The sequence below is a fragment of the Podarcis erhardii genome (genome assembly GCF_964252035.2).
Source record: "Podarcis erhardii genome assembly, chromosome: 7".
NCBI lineage: Eukaryota > Metazoa > Chordata > Lepidosauria > Squamata > Lacertidae > Podarcis > Podarcis erhardii.
Window position 1 is genome coordinate 52706017 of NC_138511.1, and position 19478 is coordinate 52725494.

General features: G+C 39.9%; 1 protein-coding gene across 1 annotated transcript in view; it reads left to right on the forward strand.

Annotated features, from left to right (window-relative positions):
* NFATC3 (nuclear factor of activated T cells 3) overlaps positions 1–13117 on the forward strand; it is a 57850-nt gene extending 44733 nt beyond the window's left edge. The window contains exons 9-10 of the mRNA XM_081871566.1: positions 1437–2498; positions 9316–13117. Coding sequence (XP_081727692.1) covers positions 1437–2498; positions 9316–9440 — 1187 coding nt within the window. The 3' untranslated portion in view covers positions 9441–13117. The remainder of the gene's footprint in view (positions 1–1436; positions 2499–9315) is intronic.
* The last annotated feature ends 6361 nt before the right edge of the window (positions 13118–19478 follow it).

A 19478-nucleotide genomic window follows, 5' to 3' on the forward strand; every position in this document is an offset into this window, starting at 1 on the left:
AAGCATTAATTGTAGCTCTTGACCCAAGATCAGGGGAGAAACTGTTTACCTTTTGAGCTTGAAGGTTAGAAATAGGAAAAGCCCTTCAAAATGCAGAATAAATGTGAATGTCAATGCTTTAATACACATCTCTCCCAGAGTTAAACATATCAAGATGTCTAAAACAATAGTAATGGTACACACATTTTGTAAAATTATGGTTACAGATGGGTAGCCGTGTTGGTCTGCCATAGTCAAAACAAAATAAAAAAAATCCTTCCAGTAGCACCTTAAAGACCAACTAAGTTAGTTCTAGGTATGAGCTTTCGTGTGCATGCACGAAAGAAGTGTATCTGAAGAAGTGTGCATGCACATGAAAGCTCATACCTAGAACTAACTTAGTTGGTCTTTTAGGTGCTACTGGAAGGAATTTTTTTATTTTGTTTTGTAAAATTATGCTATCTCACTACACACAGAGATTATTAATTTTGAAAACAAAATTTATTCATATTATCATGACCGTTTATGTAAAATAAACAAGCTATGCCATAAAATGACAGTCAGACTGATTCAAAAATAATGCTTCCTACACTGAATGTTGACTTTGCATACTGAAATGGGTCTCAGCTTTTTAAATTTTGCATAAAGTGCTTGTAAAAAGTTCTTCATTTTTCACAATTTCCATTGCTTATAATGTGAAAATCTTTAGGTAATATAAACCTATATGATCAATAGTTGTGTATATTTCATTCACTACTTTCAGCAAAGATTGACTCTCAAAGCAGCTTACAATTAAAATCTATACAAAGACAGCAGAGTTAGATATATGTGGGTGATTATAGCCAAGGAGAGGAGGGCACAATATTTTCTGGTTCTTGCAGTTGGTAGCAGTTCAGGTTCCAGGCTTTTCTTTCTGACTTCTAACAGCACAATTAATTCTATTACAGTTAAGTGTGGCATAGATTCCATCTTGAATATGGGACCTTGTGCATGCAATCTCTAACATGTACCTTAATAAAGATATATATTGCTTACCGTGGCTGGGAATAACATCTGCATGAGACTCACATGGCTTCTTTTGGTCAGGATCGATTATACGGTGGTACCTCAGTTTACACACCTAATCCGTTCCTGAAGTCTGTTTTTAAACCAAATCCATTCTTAAACTGAGGCACGCTTTCCCTAATGAGGCTTCCCGCCGCCGGGGGCCCTTCCACCGTTCGGCTTCCGTTCATAGACCGAGGTAAAGTTCGCAAACCACAACACTACTTCCGGTTTTGCGGAATTCGTAAACCGAATAGTTTGTAAACATGACTGTTCGTAAACCAAGGTACCACTATATGGCAATATGCATGGCCTTGTACTGACTTGGGATAAGGTTGCATCTTCTGTGACCAAGTTCTGATGTCCGTCATTTTATCTGAATTTAGTAAATAGTTGGTTTTCTTATTTCACAGTTGTACTAAAGCAAGAGAACAGAGATGAAATGGATTTGTCTTCAGTTCCATCGTTGTCCTTGACTCGTTGTACAGGTGTTAAAGGACTCTCTTCTCTCCAAACTCAGCTGCCTTCACCAGATCCAGGGCTCTCGCATGATAGTTTACTTTCTACTTCACCTAGGAGCCTTGTATGCCCAGTTCAGCAGACGTACACATCCATGGCATCCTCACCAGTATCTCAGTTGCCACACATCCAGAATAGAAGCATTAATCCAGGTGAAGAGCATCATGTTTTGTCTCCAGCTGTAGTCCACCAATCTTTTCAGGTAACATCAGCACCTTCTGCGAGGCCTTCCTACCAGCCTATGCAATCTAATGTTATGTTTAATGGACAGACTGGTCTTCCCATGAACTCTGCTTCCTCCAGCCAAGGATATGATGCAATTTCCTTTCAACAAGATGCAGCTGTACCTCCATTGATAAACCTTAGCTGCCAATCTCTACCAACAATGCCGTATCTTTCTTCAAGTCCAGTTTCAGTGTCAACTTCAGCTGCAACAGGAGGGCATCCTTCAGTCCACCCAACTCAATCAAGACAATCGTCACCTCATTTGCAGTCAATGGGATACCATTGTTCAAACCCTCTGCAAAGTTCTGTCTCTTCCACAATGACTCAGTCCCTGGGACACCCTTCCACACAGTTGCAACAAGTTACTTACCATTCTTCAAATCCAGGTAACACTTCATCGCCATCCCCAAAACCTTCTCATTCATTGGGCCATTCACCACGATCTGGGCCATCTTCTCCACAATTGCAGCCTATGCCTTACCAGACTCCTAGCTCAGGACCCGCTTCATCTCCTCCTCCAACTGCTGTTGGTCACTCTGGACAACAGTCCCCACAGGCACACAGCCCAGGCTTGGGTGGAATTCCTGCAGCTTCATCTTTGATGCATCATAACATATGTGACTCATCTCCATTTTCACCAGAGGAATCAGCTGTTAACATTAAACCTGAACCTGAAGATCGAGAGTTGAATTTTCAGACGATAGGGTTGCAAGACATCACTTTGGATGATGGTAAGTGATGTTATAAGTGTAAGGTTGAATGCGTTTTTGCTTTAAAAAAAAGCAGTATATTGAAAAAGAAAAGGGGAAAAAATAGTATAATAAAGAATTACATTTGGAGAGCCTGATACATACACATGACCTGGTTGTTGGCTTTCCTGTTTGTTGTAATATTGGTTGCAGGTATGCAACTGGGGAATGAGTGCTTGAGCATTTCATATGTGTGTTGAAGTCTGCTTTCTTGTGAGTTGTATGTATATCAGTGCTTTTCTATGCACAGAGAGCCTCTAGGTTAGGTGGACAGTCATCTCTTCTTAAGTCATTTAATGTTTTAGTGTTTGTTAGTAGGTATAATCCTATGTTATAGGAAGTTTAATAATGCCTCTCTAAACATGACTTTGTGTCATACTTTGGATGCAAATCAGATAGTTGAAGAAAGCATTGCTTGCTCCATGTGACAGCCCTTTAGATATTTGGAGATGACTATTGTATCTCCTCTCAATCTTTACCAGGCTAAACATACTCAATTCCCTCAACCAGGCCTCATAAGGCTTGGTTTCCAGACCCTTGAACATCTTGGTCACCCTCCTCTGCATACAGTCCAGCTTGTCAATATCCTTCTTAAATAGTTCATAGAAATAATTGATAAAAGAGACTCCTAAATATTTGCAAAGCACAAACAATTTTTGACAACTGACTGAGTGTCCAAAGTGCATAACTTGCATCCACTGGTCAAGGATGCTCAAGTCTCCTGGAAAATTTACATACATTTCTCTTATTTTTAAAAAACAATTATATAAAAGAATCCGAATAGTGGAATGGGTAGCACAGTTACTTAGATTTTGAAAAGATTTCAAGATACTTGAGAATTTTTCCATGAAATGTTCCTGTTTTAGTGTAACAATATGCAATCTTTGTTAACTGGTCTGAGGTTATGTTAACCTTGATTTATGTTCAGTATCAGATTATGATGACCTTTTGCTAATCTTCTTTCACTTCCTTATCCGTTGTATCTCCCATTACATAAAGCTGTGGATTAGAAAAGCAAGGAATAAGGCTGTGTATTTAGGAGTTTGCTTTGGAACTAGCCTATGAGCACATAAGGAGGGCTCATTACTTTACTTTCCCTATGAGCAGTATTTTTGGTATACCACTTGAAAGGGATGTTGCGTGATTAGTAAAACCTACATGTCCTGAAGAATTCATCCAAAATGTGTTGGGCTTTGCAGTATTTTATATCATTTGATAAAGTTAGATTTTAAGCACCATTTTGAATGCCTCAATTTTCTTTGTTGCCATTTTGTTTTTGTGCATTTTGCTTTTGGTGTTGTCCCCACCCTCTTCGGTATTTCAGAATAGCTGAGATGACATGAATACAAGCCCACCTTCATTAAGAGGGTAACATGAATCGCCCCTTTTCAATTACAGTAAGCCTGCTACTTACGCACATTTAACTTGTGCACATTCAGCTTTATGCGCTTGGCAAAAAAGTATTTTTTGGGGGGAAAACGTGGCTGGTGTCCAGGGAAAAAGACTTTAGCAATCCCACCTGCCATTGAACCCATATTTGTTACTATACAGTATGTGATTTTGGCTTTAGGTGCAATCCCTTGAACATAACTGCCACATAAGTTGTGGGCTTAAAGTGTTTTGGATGCTGTCCTGCTGGTGGTGCTTAGGTGACTAGAAGACATTTTGAGGTAGCTCAAGTGTGACTCCAGTTGCTCATCTTGTAACTTGAGATTCTTGGTTTTTAAAGGCTCTGGGGTTCAGGAGTGGCACAGTTCCCTGGAACTGTGGCACAGTTCCCTGGAACTGAAATCAGGCATTTCTGTGTAAATTAGGTTTAGGGTCTTGAACTTATAAGAAGATAGTAAGTTTCCCCAAAATTTACTTAAATTTCAAGTGAAAAACTTTATATTACACAATACAGTAATAACCTTTCCAAATTAAAATTGTTCTTCAGGAGCTCTGTTCCAAAGTTCCTAACAAAAGCATTTAATTCCAGAATATCATGTAATTAGTAATGATACAATGGAGCTCCTTTTCAAATGTACATAAATGAAAAATTTGGAGGACTCATATGGTGGCCACCTAGTATAACTGATCATTCTGAGGAATTACAATAAATAGCTTAATGGAGTGATCCGCTTCTGCTTCTTGCGTTGCCTGGGCACAGTTTTAGTACTTCTCAAATTTAAGGTTTATTTGCCGTGTCATTTGTTACATTCTTACTAGTTTGGAGTTTTTATCACATTAGAACCCAAATGTGGTGGTGCAGTCTTGTCTGTTCCTAATTCAGAAGCAATATAACCTAAGGATCTGCTTTCTACAGTTCATACCTTTCTTCCCTGAAACATTTGTTTTCTATTCCACTTACTTAAAAATACCACAATTTATCTTGTTTGTTTGCTTTTAAATATTAGATCATAGAATCATACTTCTTGAAATCCAAAACTTTAGTCATTTCTAAACTAGGATTACTGGCACATTCATGACTCAGTTGTATTGTGATTCACTTGCATCTGAGCAGAGGTTCTACGGTTTGCAGATAGGTTAATGCAGCTTGCCAATAGACTCTTACTTTAAAGATCAAAAGGCAAAGCAGATCGTTCCAGCAACTTTATCAAGTGTCACTTGTCACCTGTTCTGCTTACAACTATACAGCCTCAAAATAATTTCCAAATGGTCAGCAGGTAATCAAGTAGTCCAGAATGCCAAGTTCTCAAGCTACATGTAAACAGGATTCCTTTTTTGCTCTCCCCCACTCTGGAATATCTTGTATAAAATACATACTGCCTAGAAGTTTATAAAATTGAGAGTAATTCTATAAACCCAACAGCTCATAAAATATTAAGAAACACATAATTCCTTCTTCCTGGTACTTCTACTACTGGCACAATTTTATCAGATGAAATGCCACCATATGCTTTTTCAGGGACTACTGGCCCCTTCCTTGCATACAGCAACTCTTCTAACAGTGCTTTTAGGAATAAATCCAATAGATATTAAAGGCACTTATTCCTTGGTAAATATATGGAGGATTCCAGTCAAAAGCCATAGTTTTTTCTTAATATTGCTATCGGTTTTGGCATCACTGTTCTAAGCATTTTTAAAAAATAAACGTCACTTAAGCCAAATATTTGAAGGCTCAAATGAAGAGAAACACCAGTAACTTGCATAGAACTTTAACACCTCCTGTGTTGTTTATCCAGTATTTAGTCTAGGTTGTCTCCTATTAGGCCATACAGAAATCAATGAACATTACTAACTTAAGTCCACTGATTTTGACTTAGTTGGATACAAACCACATTCATCTGAAAAGTCAAAGCCAAATGTGGATCTCTTAGGGAAACTTTTTATGGTCTTAGAGAGGAATAAAGTGTTAAATAACTAAAGATGTGAAACTGTGCAGAAATATATTCCAGTTAGCTCCCCAAATTGAATAAATGTGGCAAACGTGTGTGCTGCAGACTTTGAAACCTTTAGCTGCTGGCTGTAAGATATCCCTAGCTGGTTTAGCTGCTGAGATGTTTTGGATGCATTTTAAGCTCATAATTTTAAACTGTCTAGACCAAGAGACCAGATGGAGTATTGGTGGGAAGGAGGTATAAGTAGTGGTACATAACTGTTACTGTGTGATAGAGGATGCAGGGTGGAATGTAGGAAGCTGCCTTACGCAGTTTCAGACCATTGGCCCATCTAGCTCAGTATTGTCTACACTGAATGGCAGCAGCTCTCTACAGGGTCAGTCGGGACATTTCTAGTTCTATCTGGAGATGTCAGGGATTGAATCTAGGACTTTCTGCATTCAAAGTAGTTAGTTGCTCTACCACTGAGCTATGGTCCTTACTTACCCTTGAGAACAGGGAATGAATATTTGCAGATAACCTTTGTTTTTAATCTAATTACAATTTGAAACAGATTGTGTTCACTTTTTTGTTTCATAAACATAACCTTGGTTCTCACTGCAATCAATTTCAGTATGCTTTTGTCAACAGAAAAATTAACTGAACACTTAGCAGTAAATGTCTGGCTATCACAGAGTTAAGAAAGATACCATGTATAATTCTAGAAGGCAGAAGCAGTCTAATTCCAAATAATGTTTATTCTTCTGTGTTCTGATGTTTAATAGAAACATGCAGATGCAGCCATTGACTTGAACAGCAGTGTGTTCAATAGCTTGCAGTGCATATAAGGACAGTGTTGTCATTTGTAATATGATAGGATTGACAGTGGATTTTACTGTATTTTATTTCTGTACTAAGGCATTATTTTGAATCAGCATCAAAATCGCATATTTAAAAGAATAAAAGTGCAATACATGTAGTCCCCTGTCCTCTTACCAGTAGACTGACTTGTTAACTAATCAGCTTCTAACTTTAGAAATGTGGCAGTATGTTCCAAGTCTCTTAGAATAATAGAATCATAGAACTGTAGTTGGAAGGCATCCCAAGGGTCATCTAGTCCAACCCCCTGCAATGCAGGAATCCTGGCTACATCCCTACGTGTGCTCAAACCACCAACTTTCTCACCAAATGCACTGACCCATTGAGCCACCCGAGGACCTTTGGCATAGTAAATTATTATTTTCAGTTATGATGGAAAGATTTTCCCAGCATACATTCAAACCATTCAAAATTTAATTATTTATTGTAAGCTCTGCATGTGACATTCCTCAGTACTTTCAGTTTTATTAAAGTTTGTAGGCTGTTAAACATTGTGCTTCTTTAATTCTTTGCCCATACTGACTTTGTGTGTAGTCCCAAAACAACTTCCTGGCCAGGCTGCAGAGTGTGTGGCTAAGAAAAGTGACCAACTCAGCCCCGAAATACTTGCCAACTGGGGCAGGAGTAAGGGTAATGATAGAGGGAGAAAAAGAGACTTCGTCATCATCTTCTTCACCAATCTCAGTCCTGCCTGTGAATTTTTACAGGCACTTATATTACTACTATTATAATTTATTAAATGTATTTACCACCCTTTAGCCGAGGATCACAGAGCAGATAAAAACACAAAATGCATAATATGACAAACAATACCACCTCCATACATAAAACATTGATTTCTCCCTTTAGTGATGAGCATTAACTCTGCATTTCCACATTTTAAAATTAAGCTGTTGCTGCTATGAAATCGCAAGTTTCTCAAAGAAACTGGGAAGAAGAAAATAATTCCTCTGTCTGTTTCTGGACATGTTGGGACTTTGAGCACAGGACTAGGATAATGCTGCAAAATTTATTTATTTTCAAGGTGATTTAACTAACTCAGAAGCAGTATGGAAAATAATTACCTCATGGGCCCACTACGCTATAGAAAAGGAACTGCAAGGAGAATCAATCTGTATTAAATCATGTTCTTGACAAATTCAAACATTACTTTTTAAAAACAAACTTGAGGTTGTTAGCCCTTGGGGCTCTTTGAAGGCATCTTAGCAGAACTGCTAGGTATTGCCAAAATTGCTTGGAAGCAATGACAAGTAGACAGGGAAGAGCTTTTAGGGTAGGGAATGTGATAGCACGTGCTGCAGCTGAGAACAAATCCATTGAAGCTCAAGCATAGCTTAGACTACTGGAGCATTGTCTGTATCTATTTTAAGAGTTCTGTTTTCCAGAGTGCCTCACTGTGTGCTCTTCTGCATCTGATGGCTGATGCCCACTGACACATCTGGCAGTGTAGCTTCAGAGGGGGGTTGCCACCAATTGAGAGTATTGCTGAGTTGCATATTTGTTTTGCACAATCATTAGCTGTAAAAGAGAAAGCTAGCAAGTGCAAGACACGTTGTCTGAAGCAGGGCCCCCCATATGTTTTTGCACTCCCATCAGTCTCAGTGTCAGGGACTGGCTAGACACTAAGGAGTGGTGGCTGGATACTGATGAGTGGGCACCGGGAGAAGGGACCAGTGGAATGGCGGAGCCTGTAACAGCCGGGACAGGCAGGAGAGCAGCAGGATTTACGAGTGAAGAACCAGATGCAGGAGGAGGGAAACATAGGTCAGGCTGGTGTAGTCAAGGGCTTCCACACCTCCTCCTCCTCCTCCTGCCCCCACCTCTCCTGCTCCTCTGTCTCCCAGGACCAGAAGTGGATTGAAGTGGGATTGAAGTATGACTTTTGTATAAGATGACTCCATTCCTCTTATTTAGAAATTAAGGCATACCACATGACATAAGTTTCTGAATTCATGCATTGTTTACACCTACACATCCATTGCCAAAAATTAAACAAAAATTAAAGAAGACAGCTTGCTTCCAGTTGCATGCAGCTTCTGCAGCCAACCGGAAGCCACAGAGGGTGCGTCAGACATTCAGGTTCTAAAGAACATTCGCAAACTGGAACACTCACTTCTGGGTTTGTGGTGTTCGGGAGCCAAAATGTTCGACTCACAAGGCGTTCGCAAACCAAGGTACAATCGTATTCCAACCAAAAGACAAAAAAAGACTGCTTTGATGCAGGGCACATCAGAGTGCATCAGAACATTTTTGTAATGCATGACTCAGTCCTGAAAATGTGACATAATGATCTCTACTCGTGTGCAAAGTACATCACACTGCTCTGTGAATTTTTGAAAAATGGGATAGGAAATGTCTGAAATTCTAACTTTCAAAAAAGCATGATCTCTCCAGTCCCTTTGTATTGTTTAAAAGCTTAGTTTCATCCTGCATACATTCTTTTCAATGGTATAGAGATTTTTAAACCTGTGCAGCTTTAACTGTGTTTAATATGAAATTATATAAATATCATCCAGAATGGAGTTTGGTAAATGTACCACTCAGAAAACAATATTTACGAAAACTGAACAAATACGTTAATCCTTTCTCTTTCCTTTCAGTGAATGAAATTATAGGAAGAGATATGTCACAGATCTCGGTGTCCCATGGAGCAGGGGTGGCTATCCATTCTTCGCATGCATCTTCTGCATCTCTGGAGACAGGACTATCAGATGGAGCTCAGTAGCTACTAAGCTTGTGACTTAGTGATCCAGAAAACTTCGCACTTTTCCTTTGAGTAATGCTTCATCCCCCTCCTTAGATTTACTGTGCTTCCGACTTTGTGGCCTTGATGATCTGGAACAGTGGATCCTTTGCATAGCTGTTCTGGGAGCATGGGGAAACGGTTACACTTCTAGCTTCCTAGGATGCTGTAAAAATTACTTTGTAAAAATGGACACAGAGAAGCAACCCAAGATACTTTAACCATGAAAAAATACCAATGAGCTATGCTTGTTTTGTGCATTTAATAGAATACTTTTATATTAAGTGCTTAATTGTATGGAGAAATATAGTTTTGCTCTCAATATGCACAGTACTGAATTTGGGAATTCTTTTTTAAAAATACACATCTTCATATGCTGCTTTTCCTTAGAGATATTAGGACTGTAATATAAATTTGTATACCTTTTTGGGGGTCTTTTTGAAGAGCCTTTAAGCTTATATTGTTTGAAAGAGAACTTTTTTTTATAATGAAATCTTCCAGAGGCACAAAAGTACCTGTCATCTTAAGCCAATGCCTTGGAAGTCTTGCGTATAAAAAAATAGCATTTTCTTTGGACTTTTAGGAAGCAAAGCCAAATGTAGGTCTGTTGTTCTTTATACATTGAAAATCCTTGGTAGGCTGCAAAGAGACCATTCCATCATGGAAATATTGGGATTAAAATGACATTCCAAAATCTAACTTTTATAACTTTATACCCCTTGCTAGCACAGGCCCCCCTATAAGTGAAACAGGTTTTTCTAGTTCAGAAAAGTTTATAAAATGCTAATTTTTAAGGAGAGAACCAAGATTTTTGGATGCTAAAAAGCCATGCTCTATAAGGAAACCTTTTGGTTGGAATAGTTTTAAGTACGGGTTATCCACACTGTCTTGAAATCCCTCAGGTAGGGTTTTTCACTTAGTCCATGGTGTGTCTCCCCACCCCCACCCCACCCCTAGACAAATCCAATTTATATCTCTTGTTACTCAGACTTGTTTCTTAAAATATTTTCTTTATAACATTTTGATACTTATGTTCATGGGGATTCCTCCTTCAAGAAATCTGATTAGTCCCAGTATGTAGTAAAGGAAATGTAACAGGTTTTGATAAATAGTGAAAAACTGTTTAGCCGCTCATGCTCTTAACAGTTGTGCTTAACACTGCTGACAGAGGCAGCTTTTTCTAGTAGTTAACAGACATCAGGGCACACCCACCATGAGTTTCTCTCCTGCAAGCGCTATTGAAATTAGTGGGGACTGCCCTTCTGCAACTCCTGTTGTACTTCCAGCAACCCACACCATCAAGGAATCATGTTTACACTACATTTTGAAATTTCAGACCACCCTGAATAAAAAAAAAAAAATCATGATTAGAGCTGAAACATCAGAGTGACACAACTTTGTGTTAGTATTTCATACAAGAATTCATAATCCAAACATGTAAGATCCAGAATCCCCATTAGATACTATATTTATGTTGCTTTTTGTATGAATATTGAGTTCTTTTAAAAAATTGAAAATCCAGCTTATTCAGCTTTGACTAGCCAAACAAGAAAGAGGGACTCCAGATTGCTAAGAAAGCAATCAAGTAAATATTAATCTGGCCTGGCCTGTTGTAAAAACATTGTAAGTCTTAACTGCACCCCCAGGATATATGTGCAGAAAGAACATAAGAGCCCATCCAAATCAGGCCATCCTTTTCTGGAAATCTGATCTAACTCTGGCCCAATGCGTTTTGATCAATTTCCCACATCTCCTGTGAAGAGAGATTTGTCTTCTTTAAGCCTCTTTTTAGCTATCAAGAGGGCACTTACACATATTAGCCCCAAGTGGCAATGTTCTGCTGGCTGATTTGTCACTTGGTCTGCCAGTGGCCCACCATTCAGTGTAAAATAAAATACAGTACATTCAGATGTTTTTGCTTATCTTCAGTGGAAACATAATGCCTGTCTTCTACAAAATTCCTAAAGTTTAGAATATATATATTTAACCTTGACAGTCAAAGCAAATACAATTTGGGGGGTTAGAATTTACAATTCAAGAGGGAAGGAAGTGGCCTTCATATGAACAGCTATCTTGAATGCTTTAATCAGGTAGATGTCAAATTGGAGTAGCTCTTAAATACATCCCTTTCCCCCAGTAAATTTGCTTTTAATTAACTTTTTGAGATATGTAATATTATTAGACTACTGTTACTAGCTTGTCATATATAAATATTAGAAATCAAAAGGAGTGATACTGTCATTTGGAAAAGGTAGTCTCTCTGTAGTGTTGCTTTCAAGTGAGTCTGTCCTCTGTTCACATAAGTTAAATAGCTTTAAAATAAGCTTAAGTACAGCTAGTTACATGTGTAGCACTTCACTCCTTTTTATTGCCTTAGCCTTTTCATGTCTAGTTGGTGACAATTCCTGCATTACAGTTTTCACTCCGTAAGTAGTAATGGGTCTCTAGTAACCAGGGGTTGCAGGGAGATTTCAAGTTTTCAGAGCTTTCAATACACCGTGGGGTTTTATGCTCCTTGGTGGTGTGCGGTGTAGCCTCTTCCCTCTCTAAGTCCTCCTGAATAGTTTTGAATTTATATTTTTCCTAAAATGTGGGAACCCAAACAATCCCGTGTTGCTATGCACTAAGTGAGCAATCCACCCAAAGCTGTACCATTACAGCCTCTCTCCATTTCAGCAGGGCTTGCACAGGGGAGCCCCTTGCAAGCAAGCTACTGAAACAAATTGAGATTTTTGCAGCTGTGGAATTGGCGGATGGTTCACAAAATCTTCTGATGCCTTTAAATACCTTGATGCCTGTAGATGTAGAACTGCTTTCCTATTTAAAACAAAAACATAGACTTTGGGTACTAAAAACGGTTGTATTTGCCTTGTAAACACTTCAGTGCAAGGGTCTTAATTTTATTTTAATGTTTTGCTTGTGTGATGCTATAGATTTAAAGACTGTTAATCTTGTGTAATGTAGTGGATATAAAAGCACATGACTTCTATTGGACTATGCAACTTACAATTTTCAGCAGCCGCCGCCTGTGACTGGCACTTTGGCATCTACCTTGCTAGCCTCTCCCGCCTCCAAATCTGCACAATTGCTTTCTATGCTGATGTCCAATTTTTTAAAAAAATATTATGGGAAGCATTCAAAAACAACTCTCAGCAGAAAGAGTGGAGGCTTTTGTTAATCAAATGAGGAGGCAGTACATGGCCCATTTGATATGGGCTACTAAAAGCAGTTTTGGCTTTACCAAAGTTTGACCACAATCTGGCACTCATTGTAATAAACTCTTCATCAGAGAAATGGAACTGCCATCCTTTGTAAACCAAAGATTAAAGAAGAAAAAAATGACAAATTTTGTTTGTATGCAAACAAAACTTTGAAAACTCTATTTTTGATACACAGAATGAATGTCATTCCTTGAGAGGTTTGGAGACTATTCAAATTGAAGTTTTATATTTAACCATGTGGGACAATAATGATTTTAAGACTAAAGGTTACATTCTAGATGTTTACAGAGCCTTGTATTGTAATTTCATGTACATTTTGTGTATTAAACCTTTTGTAAGTTATGATTGCAGTGCTACATGCAGAAATACAAAGGGAAAAACTTGCGTTTTAGGCTCTTGAATCATAGTGTTGAAATAAAGAAGAAAATGCACAAAAAATGTGTGTCTCCAATGAGGTGTGTGTACTATTTTGGGAGATTTGGCATGTTTTGCACGAGATGAGACTTTTCTCATGACCTTCTTGGTCCTTGGAGGATTTTATATTTTCTCCAGATTCCATAGAGATGCCCAAATCCATTCCACAGTCTCTTGACTGTAGTGCGCTTTCCACAGTACCTGTTCCACACAGTTCCTGTTTCACAAACTGCTGCGGTAACATTTAGATAACCCAGGAGCCAAATAGGCTTGCATGTGATTTAGAGTTCTTTCCAAGCAGTGTTCTGTCTGAATATCAGGAGGAGCACCCCCCCCCCCAATGCATTTTATGAGAGGCAATAGTTCAATAGTAGAGCATGTTATTCTGCTTGTAGCATAAGGTTCCCAGTTCTGTCTCTGGCATCTTAATTGAAAAAATAGTCTTTCCCTTAGTTTTCAGAGAGCCACAGCGCATCAGACCTGCAGATTTGTTGCAAGATGGGCAGTATGTTTCTAATAACCCAAGCTACACTACCTGGTGACAGAAGGCTTGCCTGTACTGCTAAGGTGCCAGCTGTAAATACAGGATCAGTAGCTTTGAGGTTGGTAGTAGTTGCATCTGTCTATGTGAGGAAAGAGCAAGGATCCAGACCACATGACCTAGCAAGAGCCCTGACCAATTTAGGATTAGCCTCCTTGACGGCGCCTCTGCCTATATGGATGCTCCTGCAATATAAATAGAGGGGGTAGATGGAAGTGCCAATGATTTCATATTAAGCCATGGTGGCCTAGGCTTTCTAAAGATAGCTTGGGGAGGCTTGAACCCTGCTCCACATTCTTACCATGTAATTAAGAGCTGTAACGCTGGAGCTGCAGATCGATTGACAGGAGGATAATTTGCTTGTGGGTTCAGGCTTTCCTCTCTCTGTAATCTGCTAGTGCTTGTGTGAACTGATGAGGCCAAGAGGTGCCGTAAAATGACTTACCCTCTGTGGAATGAAATTGTGACTCAAGCCCCCTCTCATACCTCTGCTGTGTCACATGGGGCAATTAGTCCATAACTCATTCTAGGCATCATCACCTTACGATGAAGAGTTGTGACAGAAGCAGTTTGCCCTTCAAGAGCTAATTGGGTAGATGCACTTACTTGCCTGCCTACACTAGAAGAATTCTTTTGCTGGAACCCAGGAGCTAAGGGGTTTGTGTGCTGGTTCTGGGTCTGCAGAACTGGGTCTTTTGCTTGCATGTTTGGTTAAAGAGGTGTGAATTGTTACTTTTTTTCTCATTCAAATATAATCAATTTTCTCCCTCAAATCTACTCTACAGAATCTGGAGAGACAGATGGTATTGAGAACTTAGGCTCTGCACCTCGATCCTAAAAGGACCATATAAATTACTAAACAACACTCATCCAAGTTCACACCTTTTCTGAATAACCTATTTTATTCTCTCTCTCTTCCTATTACGAAAATGTGTTCATGTTCCAGTTTTATCACCAGCATGTTGTCATATGTTTTTGCGTTTCCCTGCTGGTGGTGTTGTGTTTGGATCTCAATTTGGAGGCACAGGTTCCGCTGCTTAGAATTTTACTATTTTCTCAGTTGAATCTCACTTTTCCTCAAAGTGCAGCAGCTCCTGAAACTTAGAATTTGCATCACTTCCTTCACTCTTTTCTTCTTGGTGGCTCTTGATGGTGGTGATGACGTCTAAAATCTCTTTCCTCTGCTTTTTTTATTGCACTATTATAAAAACCATAAAGGCTTGCATACAGTTCACAATACAGATTACTTTTCAAGCTTACTGCAGTTAGCATAATGGAATAGCTGTCAGGTTTTCTTTTTGGTTTGTTTGTGCACAACATGGAACTGTGAATTGCTGCTGCCTTTCTCCAAATAATGTTATCCTTTTATAGACCAGTGTGCACACTTCGGGAATTTGCAGTGCTATATTATTATTATTGCACTAGGCAGGGTCTCATTTCAGTTGCCTCACAGTGCTCTGCTATTTACACACACAGGTTTTTAAAAAACACACTAGCCTTAGGCTTTCTACTCATCCACACTGCATTTTTCAGTACTTTATAATTTTCAGCCCTGTTAAGATAGGACCATCCTAGGCTCTTCACTCATCACTGGTTGAATGCTATGTGTTAATAGCTGTGCAGGTATACAGCTCAACTGTTAGGGATTTGCATTCAGCCAGTGTACAGTATGTGTACACAATAGCTGAGCTTGTGTGTGTATGGTTAGTCACATGTAACATTCAGAGACAGTGTGCTCAGAAGTGCAGCATCCGTGTGTCGATGGGTGAGCTTAGATTTAAAAATGGGGGCCATTCCCTTGATGATGCCAGCACACCAGAACTTAATCTGTGCAGGAGATGAACTTTTAATAAGCAGAAGATATGAGAAAACAGGATGGAGCATACCTGTACTATTCAACCGAACTGGCCTTTTGCTGCTTTGAATTCAGTCTCAGCCGCCTGTGTTACTGTTGGTGGAGCCAGTTTCGCTTTTCCAGTTTTGTGCTGTGTTCCACTTGGCATCTTTTCAAGCTCAAGTGAGCTGTGCTAATATTAATTAGCTGATGGAATCACAGTGGAAATCAGGATGCGGCATGTCAATACTGGGCTTCTCACCACCTGCTCTCCTGGACGGGGACATCCGCTGTGCACATACCGTGCAGGGAACACCATCGTTCCCATCCAGCCCCGTCACCGCTATTAAATCAGAAAGATACTGTGACCTATTTAGCAGGCAAAGAATAGTATACAGCATGGCAGTAGTCAATGTGCTGCCTTCCAGATGATGTTGGACTTCCATCATCCCCAGCCAGCATGGGCAAAGATTAGAGATGATGGGAGTTGTAGTTCAATAACATCTAGAGGACATCTGGCTACTCCAGTATCATAAGTAATAAAAACAGAGTAAGGCTGCTTGGGAGGGTGCATATATACACATATATACATATACATACGATTGTGTGTCATCTGACCTGTCTACTGCAGTTATTAAGTTTGCAGATGACACTACCTTAATGGGTTTAATAACAGGTGGAGACGAATCAGCATATAGAGGGGAGGTCCAAAAAATATATACATGGTGCCTAGGGAACAACTTGCACCTTAATATCATCAAGACAAAGGAGATGGTGTTGGACTTTCGGAGGAAGAGAGAACTAGCCCCGCTGTACATCGGGGAGGGCTGTGTGGAGACAGTCTCTTCCTTTAAATTCCTAGGAGTTTATCTCAGTGAAGACCTTACTTGGAAAATCAGTACAACCCAGGTGGTTAAGAAAGCCCAACAGAGGCTCCATCTCCTCAAGAGTATTGCGAAAGAACGATGTCAATCAACATTTGATGATCTCCTTCTACTGGTCCACAATAGAAAGTGTCCTTTCATACTGCATCACGGTGTGGTATGCTGGTTTGACATCAACTGATAGGAAGTGCCTACAGAGGGTGGTGAATACAGCACAAGATATTATGGGCTGTCCCGTGAATCCACTGGATGACATCCTGGAAGAACGTTGCCTCAGGAGAGTGAGGAAAATTCTGAGGGATGATTCACACCCTGGCTGGCATTTTCTTGATCTCCTGCCCTCGGGCAGAAGATATAGAAGCATGATTAGTCACACCAACAGGGTAAAAAACAGCTTTTATCTGTGGGCTGTTAGGCTGCTGAATGAAAAGATAACAACAGGGCAACTGACTTTTGGGTTTGGTGTGTGTGTGTCAATAAACGAGGGGAATTAATACTAAGAGAGGTGAAGTGGGGGGTGCTCATGTAATCTCACTGTATACAAGTTGTACAAGTGACAACAAAGTATTTCATATGAGGGGAAGTTTGGCTGAAGGCTTTTGCTGCCTGCCTTTTCCTACTAGCCACATTTTTCTGCTCAGCCTCACTGTTACTGAGGGGGAGATATATTGAGTGTTTAGAAGTTTAGAATGTAGAAGAAGAAGCTGTTGCACCAGTCAGACCAGTCTCTGTAAGATTATCTGTAAGATAATGCTCTTAGCTGGCCATTTACATGTCCAAAGAGATTGCCCTGCTGCTACAGAGACAAATGGGTGGCTCTTTTCCCACCTCACATGGCTGAATGCATTGCCATCCCAGGAGGGAGAGCAATAGAACAAGGGAGGCTGTGTGAGAGAGAGTTTTGGGGGGATTCTGGAAGTTGGGGACACAGAAGCTGGTGTGTTGGACCCAATATGTGACTTGGGGCTTCCCTAGAAACCTAATGGAGAAGCAAAAATCTTCTGGAGTGTTAGTGCTCTGAGTTCCTCTGTCCTATGTTCAGCTTGTACATGTGCAAATGAAACCACATATTATAAAGACACCACAGTCTCTTTTGACCTTAATTTCAAGGAAACAACCCTGGAAAAGAGATATGGAGCCTCTCACTGCTCAGAGATTGGGTTGTGTGCAACAATAAATATACTTACAGATTAGTAGCTAGTGGCCCTCCTAATGCTGCTGAACTTCAGCTCCCATTGCCCTCTAACCACTAGTCATGCTGACTCATTGAATGTTGCGCACGAATAACTACAAAAGTGTGCATACCAATTTTTGTGTACAACAGGTACAGAGGTTGTATACTTGCTGAATGCAACATGTGAATAATACCCTCTGTGATGCTGCTTTAAATGTATAATTTAAATGTATAATTTAAATGCAGATGGGCGTTTATATCTGCAGCAGGGGTGATTGGTTTTTTTATGTTTCATGAGAAGAGAAAACAGAAATGGGGGAGATTGCAGAAAGAGAAAGCGCCGAGTGAAATTCCTTTGCAGGAATTCTGTGTACTGCAAAACACACACACACACACACACACACACACACACACACACACCCGAAACATCCCTCCCCCCCATATTACATAATTTGGAATCAAATGTGGGACAGTCCCCCTCCCCAAGGCAATGCAGAGATATCAGGCAGACCCTGCCTCCTACTCGCCTTCCTCCCAGGTGCTGGCCTCGCCTTCAGCTTCATAGAAGAGCTATTAAAAGCTGGCCAAAGCTGTTTTCGTTTGCCACAGTCTCCCTTGACACCTCTCAGACCTGCCTCTTTCCCTGCCCTCCTGCCAGCAGCATCCATTAAATTACTATTTCAAGGATGTAACAAGAGGCTTCATTTATATGTTTCCAAGCATTCAGCAAGCTGCTTTCTGTATCATACATTAGGACAAATGGTACCCATAATAATATAAAATGCTTGGGCACTTGCAAAAAGGCAAGAAATATCCCCCCCCCCGAAGGTACATTGTGTCCATTGACCCGATACAGTAATTAGAGTGATGAGGCAGGGCCAGATTTTAAGGGGGGTTTATTTACTGGGTGAAATTCTGCAAATCTACTCAGAGATCAAGCATATTTGCATGTGGAGTTTAATCAGATACAGTATCCTGTAAGAACTTGATTCTGTTCCTTTTGATGGTGGTCACAACTGAAACAGCCCCACAGTGTAATTATAGCTTGCTCTTTACACTGGCTAGAATAAAGTCTGGATTCTCGCATTGCAAGAAAAAATGATCCAACAAAGCAGACTTAGTAGACACCTAATCAAGTCTGACTCATTTGAAGTCACTTAGATGGCCAGGTGTAGCTGAATAAATGCAGTGAGAACATTTGAGGGCACTCCATTCAGTTCTGTGTCCGGCATGACCAAAGCTGCCATAGCCCAGAATCCTCTGCAATCCACTAGATTCCTCAGCAGAGAAGACAATGTGAAATTAGTTCCCTGGATAAAGAAAGCTTGAGAATCTCTGCATGGCTTAAGGTGCAACAGTTGGCTGACAGTTAAGAGTTGCAAGAGTGAGTAATGTGTTATTTTCATGGAAAGTGTTTAAGTCCAAGTTGATTGCCCCCTACAATCCTCTTCTGCAAAATGTTAAAAGAAAAGAAAACCCCCTCTCTATTTTAAGACAATTAGCTTTTAAAATAGGAACCGATTTCACATGGCTTTCTTAAAAAAGCATGCATAAACCCGACCTTTTGCATATAACATGAGGTCACAGGCAAATTAATGTTTCCAAAGATAAACCTGAGTAAAGTGTGTCTGTGATAGGATGGCCATGTGTCCTCCATTGCAGAAGAGAGTCCTCTAATTTAATTTCATCTGTTCTTGAAGGACTGTCTAGTCCCAGTTCAGGTTCAAGAGGGTGGAAGCAGAGTTGAAGTTGCCCATTAACAGTGAGCTCCTTAACAGCAGACTGAGCAGGCACAGAGCTCAGCTGGCCACGGAGCCTTACCCCTTACAACAGTGAGCATTATTTCAACTGGAATTAATGTACATTGCTTCTAAATTTCCATGTATGTAAACACATTTGCCTATGAACATTTTACCCATCCTTTTTAGAGGCAATGTAAGAAGTGGCCATTT